The following is a 6,830-nucleotide window of genomic DNA, read 5'->3' on the forward strand; positions in this document are numbered from 1 at the left end:
GGCCAAATCGACGGCCAACTCGACTTCGATGTCGAAGGTTTGGGTTTTAGCACGGCACTATTTCAGTAGCGCGTTATTTGTTGAACGTGGCGCTACTTCCGCTTTTCCAGGATGACGACCAGCGATGAGATGGGCAACTTCTGTCACGACCACATCCAACATCCCCTGATGTGGTGCGATGAGAAGAAGCGACTCGTCGAGCGTAAGAATGCCGAGGAGAGCTTACGTATGTGGCGTCGTCGCAAGGCTGAGGAGTGTGCTCGCAAGGAGAAGGACAAACAGGAGGTAAATACGAATACAAACATAAATATGCAAATTGTCACCATTGCATTTCAATGACGATTCCTCTTGTCGTCTAATTACGAGAATAAAAGTCATGTAAACAGGAGAATCGCATACAATGTGCTAATAGTTTGTTATCATATGACAACGAATGGAATCATATTGAGGATTCTTCTCTTTGGCCATTCGTTTTGAATATTATGGTTCGAATTGAGTTGCAAGTATCCTACATAGAGCTAAAATCCAATATATAGAGCGAAAATTTTAGTTATCGAAATTACTTAAATTTGAAGGCAGAAGGAATTAAAATTGCAAACTATAATCAAAATGACATTCCGTTTCAAAATCAGTCCAGATTTGACTAAGATATAAATGTTTGAAGTTGCTTAAAACCTTGACTTGACAACTTTACAAGTCAAAATTTTTGTCAAATTACGATTGATTTTTTACAAAAAAATTAAACGTCTCAGAATCAAGTTTAAAGTGTTGTTTTATACTAATTTTGACATGAGCAGTTGACTAAAAGTGAAAACTTAAGATTTAAAATTTTGAATTTTCAAAATTTCAAAGGGGGGACCCTTAGCATTGAAATTGAGATTCAGAGGCCAAATATGTTTTTTAACAAAATAAATAAAATTTTAATGAAGAATGAATTCAAAAGCCAAACCATGAACAAAATGACATTCCGCTTGAAAATCGGTTAAGTTTAAAGAAAGTTATGACAGTTTAAAGTTGGTCAAACCTGTGACCTAGCAACTTTACAAGTCAAAATTTTTGTTTGATTTGAGATGATTTTTTACAGAAAAATGATAGGTCTCAGAATCAAGTTTAAAGTGTTGTTTTATACTAATTACGATATAAGGAGTTGACTAAAAGTGAAAACTTGAGATTTAAAATTTTGAATTTTCAAAATTTCAAAGGGGGGACTCTTACCATCGAAATCGAATCTTGGTCGAAAATAATAAAATTTTCTAAATGAACAAAATTTGAATGCAGAATGAATTTAGAGTCCAAATCATGATCAAAATGACATTCTACTTGAAAATCGGTTCAGTTTTCTTTAAGTTATGACAGTTCGAAGTTGCCCAAGCCTCTGACCTAATAACTTTACAAGTCAAAATATTTCTTATGTTCGTCGTGATTTTTTACAAAGAATAAAGTCTCAAAATCAAGTTTATAGTGTTATTTTTATTTTTTGTAATAATTAAGATATTAGGAGTCTATTAAAAGTGAAACTTGAGATTTAGAATTATTAAAATATTTAATTTATATTTAAATTATTTTAAACAAAATCTACTAAGATTTAATGAATTAATTGGTGCAGCTAAAATTCAATTATATAAATAATCTACCAGTAATCTGCGTATCTAGCATAGTTCATAAAAACTATTAAGTATTGCATTGACTTTCCTCGTAATAAAATACCTGCCGGAAAGACTTTGAACGGCTCCCACGCTTCCGAGTTAAGTTGATGTGAGTTCAAAGACCTATTGCAAGCAAAATGTAATAACTTGGCCAAGAATTGGTTCAACAAACTGTTTGACAAGTTTGACTTCTCGAAATCGTAATCAAGGCGAGCATCCAAGTAGAAGCAACATTGGCTGAGGCTCTCAGCTGGCATTCGATTCGCGTGACTCTGACTGCGTCTGTTACTTCAATCCGAATACGAATACGAGTACGAACAGGAAACCAAATCCAAATTCCGATTCCGATTCAGGCGCCAAAAATGGGTGAATGAAAAGCATTGCAACTATAACAACAACCTACAAAACAAAACATTGGTGGCAACTGGAAACTCAGTGCACCCCAAAGGGTCTTGTAAATTTCCGCACACAAAACGATGGGTTGGAGGGATGAAGTGACAGACTGAGCCAAGTTGAGCGAGCCGAATATAGGCTAGTCAGGGGAATCGATAAAGCATAAGCCATAATTGGGTACGCTGTTATCATCTATCTGTCTACACTATACCTTTCATTGCAGTACTACGATATGTTTCTGCAGCATTGCCCCTGGGGCAGGCCAGGCGGGGGAGCACCCAATGTGGAGGTGCGACGTAAGGACATTACCGCTGTCGGACTGCACTCGACGCCAACAGTTGTGAGTTGTTGTTGTTGTTGCATCACTTTTTTTGGGATGATTATGTAATGCGTTGCAAATGCCTTTTTGCAGACTACAGCCCATCGCATCAACTCGCTGCAACCTTGCCGCTACAATGATTACTTCTCCATGCAGAAAAAGTGTCACAAAAATCCACTGGCCGCCTATCATCACCATCATCATCATCATCCGGGTGCACCGCCGCCAGCGGCGGGGCGTGGACACGCCCATTCGATACATCATCTGCAGGAGAGCGGACCACGCAGCAGCACTGTGACCATCTGTGAGAGGGAGCATCCCCTCAAGGCTGGTGTCAGCCTCGCCCAGAATGCCAATGGTGAGAGTCTGCACATCGAACTGAAAGAGCATCCCTCAATGTCATTTCGCAATAAAGGGCACGTGGATATTGAGCTGCGGTACAAACCCTCTCCGCCCTGCAAGGGGAAGCCGATGCTCGACAAGATTGTCGTCAACAGTGAGAACGAGCATCTGCATCTGCAGGAGAAGCTCGCATCCCAGAAGAAGAAACTGCAGGCGAAACTGGAAAAGCCGGTGAGCGGCAGCTATTACGCCTTGTGGGCGTGGCGTTATTTATACTTTTTTTTACCGTTTGTCTGTAGCCCTGCAAGGAGCCCTGGGGTAAGGCCGGACCTGGGGGCAAACCCTGGCGCAGTCCCAAGGAAGTAGGCAACACTTTTATGAAATCTCTAGTGAGTCATCATTATATTTATTATATATTTGTTAAAAACACTTTACAATATTGAATTACTTGTAGGGCTGGACTAACAAGGAAATGCTAAAGGAACTGGATCAAGACAATCCTGTGACTCCAGCAGAGAAAAACACATTCCGTAAATCCAGAGGATGTAAGCCGCCCAAGCCACAGCGTTGTTGCGATCACTGCACCTGCACCTGCCCAGCAGTGAATGCTTCCAGTCCGCTGAAACCGTCCAGAAAGATTGCCGCTGCAGCGCCACCTCCTCCACATCCACATCCGCATCCACATCCACCGCCTTGTGGGCTCCGATCACCGCCCAAAGAGTGCAAACCCATCAAGCTGTGTCCCCGCCAGCCACGTGGCCATTGTACGATCAGTACCGGCAACAGCACCGCCACTCCGGATGCCAGCACGGCAACTGGCGAAGGATTCGGTGGTGGAGGAGGGGTGGAGTTGGTGCCGTTACTCGCACGCAGACGTGGCCTGCATCGACCCATCAGTCTGTCCAGCACGGATGTGACAAAGAGGACACCCTCGCATGATAGGTACGCACCAACCAAGCACAAGTCCAAGTCCAACAAAGAGCAGAACATCAACAACATCATCAAGAACATTAGTCACATGAAGCGACTTTCCAAGAACTTGAACTGCAAGTTCCAATGTTGCAGTTGCGATTGCGTCACCGCAGCCACCGCAGTGCCGCCCACCTGTTGCCTTAAGCGACTCACACTGCACATACGCTAGACCTTTCCCCCCTTCCCCCCTCCCCGCTGCCCAGTCCATCAGCCCATCAATCAATCAATCAGTTTTTGTGTGTGTGTGTTTGTCTGTTTCCGTTTTAATCATTCAATTTATCTGTATGTTGGCACTTTTGCATCTCTTTCTGTTGCTGTTACTGTTACTGTTAATGTTAATGTTACTGTTGCTGCTACTCTTACTGTTAACGTTTCTCATTTGCTTGCTCTGCGAAATTTCTAAAATCTGAGCTCGGCTTCAATTCCATTTGAATTTAATTGAAATGCGTCATCTTTGCGTTTTTTAATGGTTTCTCTATCACTTCTTTTGGCTCATCCAGCAAGAAAATATCCATTGTAATACAAGTGAAAGTATAGCAACCAAAAGAGCAAACCACAAAAAAAAAAAAACAAACCATAACTTAAACTCACCAAACTAACTGAACAAAAGACAAACAAAATAATTAACAATATACAAAAATCATAATACAAATCTTCTATGTATCCCCGTGCAATATTCGTTCGCATAATCCGAACCCAATAACGAATCCAAACGTAAAAATACGTAAACAAAAATGCAAAAACAAAATCACTTATCAAATACAACAACCAACAAAACAACGTTGCTGTCATTGCTACCTTCAACAACAACGACAACAACAAAAACAACAACATCGCAGGATACAAACGGCAGCTGATATGCGTTATTTGCACGATTTGAATGTACAAATATCCCAGAAGCGTCGATCGGTCAGCGTATCGAAGCAAATGGACCGCGATCTCTGCAATCAGCACTTTGACACATTCGAAACATTCTGGGGAAGACCGGGACATGGAGCACCTTCTGGTGATAAGATAAACAAATTGAAATTGGATAATTTACTCTATGGCGCTCCAGATACATCGTAAGAATCCAAAAAATAATTCAAATGGCTACATTGAATTGAATTTTGCCAGCTTGCCACGTTTGCAAGTTGCACAAAGTTTAACATTCTTCAGTCAACTCCAATAGGATTTTAAAAATGTCCTAATGTTAGTTTTTGTAAGCATTTAATTAGATTTTATATAAGTATATACGAATATAAAAATATTATATTCAGTTATGTGCAAAATTCCAAATACTTGAGTACTCTAACAAATAAATAATGTGTAAATAAACCAAATAAATATCTTTAACAATAATAAGCGAGTTGTGCTATGAATCTTATCATTGCACAGTGACCCTCAAACTCAACGCAATATTATGGCAACCTAAGTCATATTGTTCACAGTTATTCTAAAACTGTTTATTATTTACAGTCCATGTAAAACCTATCTTATGAATTTTATGTTAAGTATACGACTATTAGTAGTTGTATTTCATCTTATAAAATCCATGTCAAGGTAATGAGAACATATTTTCTATTCTTAAATCGTATGTGGACATCAAGTGGATCATTAAAAACACTTAAATTATACATTAAACATAATTACTTAATTGCTGTTAATTTTTATTTTGACGGACAAAATTAATTCACTTAGGACTTAAATTAACCTTATTTTCTTAAAGCTTACTAAATTTATTGCGTTAAAGTAAAATCAATTTATATTGCGTCAATTTAAATCAATTTCAGTTCAAAATTAAATTATTAAATCGATTTAATATAAACTAGGCCCAAGTGTTGTGGTTAATGTAAGTTCAGAAGTATTTCAGCATTAGCACTAAAGACAATTCCCCCATCTTATCATCCATAAAGGAACAAAAGTATGACTGACATGATACGTTGACAAACAGTATAATCTACACTCAGAATCCTCCCAAAACCTCCCCAGGCCCCTTCAGGGTTGCCTGGCAGATTTTAAACTGAATATTCAGCTGCCATTAAACGATGATATCCAAAGTAGGAAAAGAGCACTAACAAATGCCAGGTCACGTTTTAGCTATTTATCTCTTTTATTTTAGTTGTACTAGACAGTCGGATATTTTACATGCATCGTAATACAAATCCACATACGTATGTCTTTACATATATATATATATATATACTTTTAGACGTGTTCAAGTATGTATTTACGATGTACGTAGATACCAGCTTACGCATTGGAATCACTGACACATTCGTCATCATTACTGAAGCTAGAAACCTGCTTGGCTTCTAAATTCGTATCAGGTAAAAGTCTTGATCCTTGAGTAGAACATATACGTACTCGAAAAAAGTAAGTGTGCTTTTTTGTCAGTCAGTCCGATGGAAAAAAGTATAACTGACTGCATCGCTTAAGTTCTTGCATTATCATTTTTACATCCTGAAAATGTTTTAACAAACATATATTAAACCGATGAAAAATAAGTTTTATTTAGAAAAATTTAGCGATGAGAGACTGACAAAGTTTAATAGGCTACTTGTTTATAGGCTTTAAATGAAATAAGATTAAAGTTTTTGAATAATTGCATTATTCATAATTAGTCTAAATTAAAAATTAAAAATTGTAGCTTCAAATTCTTTTGGAAAATAAGCAGCATTAAAGCTGAAAGCAAGTCTTAAAACTCCTTCGAGAGACGTCCCACAAATATATGAGTCTGTAAGGTGTATAGGTGTGTGTGTCAAGAGTAGAAGAATTTGACATATTTCTACGAAGGTCTTATCACATATTTAAGTAATGGTTTTACATTATTCAATTAGTTTTCATTGCGTACAGGGTATTATAATGATAGTAACTTTTTGTCGATGTTTCAGCATTGTTATATCTCAAAGTTTTCGTTGTGCTGTTGCACCTGCTGTTGTACCTTTTGGCATCAGTTAAAAGTTTGCCAACTCTCGATGACAATTGCAATTTATACGTGAGCCCAGAGCGAAATTTAACGCATAGAATTTAAAGCTAAACTCAGCCAAAATACATTTTATCAACATTCAGGTGCACATAATAACCTGAAACTTGTTATGTACCATATAATAAAAATGAAATTTACAATTATTTACATTTATGCTTAACATTTCATAATGAGGTATAACTAAGGCGGA

At 37.9% G+C, this 6,830-nt stretch overlaps 2 protein-coding genes across 2 annotated transcripts; both read left to right on the forward strand.

Moving 5' to 3' along the window:
* The first annotated feature begins 111 nt into the window (after positions 1–111).
* Positions 112–3,841, forward strand: LOC117791990. The gene is made up of 6 exons (XM_034631941.1): positions 112–285; positions 2,263–2,379; positions 2,452–2,716; positions 2,774–2,931; positions 3,000–3,089; positions 3,155–3,841. The coding sequence occupies exons 1-6, from the start codon at positions 112–114 to the stop codon at positions 3,839–3,841; spliced, it is 1,491 nt and encodes a 496-aa protein (XP_034487832.1).
* Positions 3,842–4,138: 297 nt separating this feature from the next.
* LOC117789478 lies at positions 4,139–4,872 on the forward strand. Its single transcript, XM_034628508.1, has 2 exons — positions 4,139–4,188; positions 4,512–4,872. Exons 1-2 carry the CDS (start codon positions 4,139–4,141, stop codon positions 4,738–4,740), a joined length of 279 nt encoding a protein of 92 aa, XP_034484399.1. The 3' UTR covers positions 4,741–4,872.
* Positions 4,873–6,830: the final 1,958 nt, after the last annotated feature.

The sequence above is a fragment of the Drosophila innubila genome, assembly GCF_004354385.1.
Source record: "Drosophila innubila isolate TH190305 chromosome 3R unlocalized genomic scaffold, UK_Dinn_1.0 2_E_3R, whole genome shotgun sequence".
In the NCBI taxonomy this organism is placed as follows: Eukaryota; Metazoa; Arthropoda; class Insecta; order Diptera; family Drosophilidae; genus Drosophila; species Drosophila innubila.

Coding starts and splice junctions, on each gene's coding strand:
- LOC117791990 (XM_034631941.1), top strand. CDS start 112: ATGACGACCAGCGATGAGATGGGCAACTTCTGTCACGACCACATCCAA. Junction 2,717..2,773: donor CCTCGCCCAGAATGCCAATG/GTGAGAGTCTGC, acceptor TTCGCAATAAAG/GGCACGTGGATATTGAGCTG. Junction 2,932..2,999: donor AGGCGAAACTGGAAAAGCCG/GTGAGCGGCAGC, acceptor GTTTGTCTGTAG/CCCTGCAAGGAGCCCTGGGG.
- LOC117789478 (XM_034628508.1), top strand. CDS start 4,139: ATGGTTTCTCTATCACTTCTTTTGGCTCATCCAGCAAGAAAATATCCA. Junction 4,189..4,511: donor CCAGCAAGAAAATATCCATT/GTAATACAAGTG, acceptor ACAACATCGCAG/GATACAAACGGCAGCTGATA.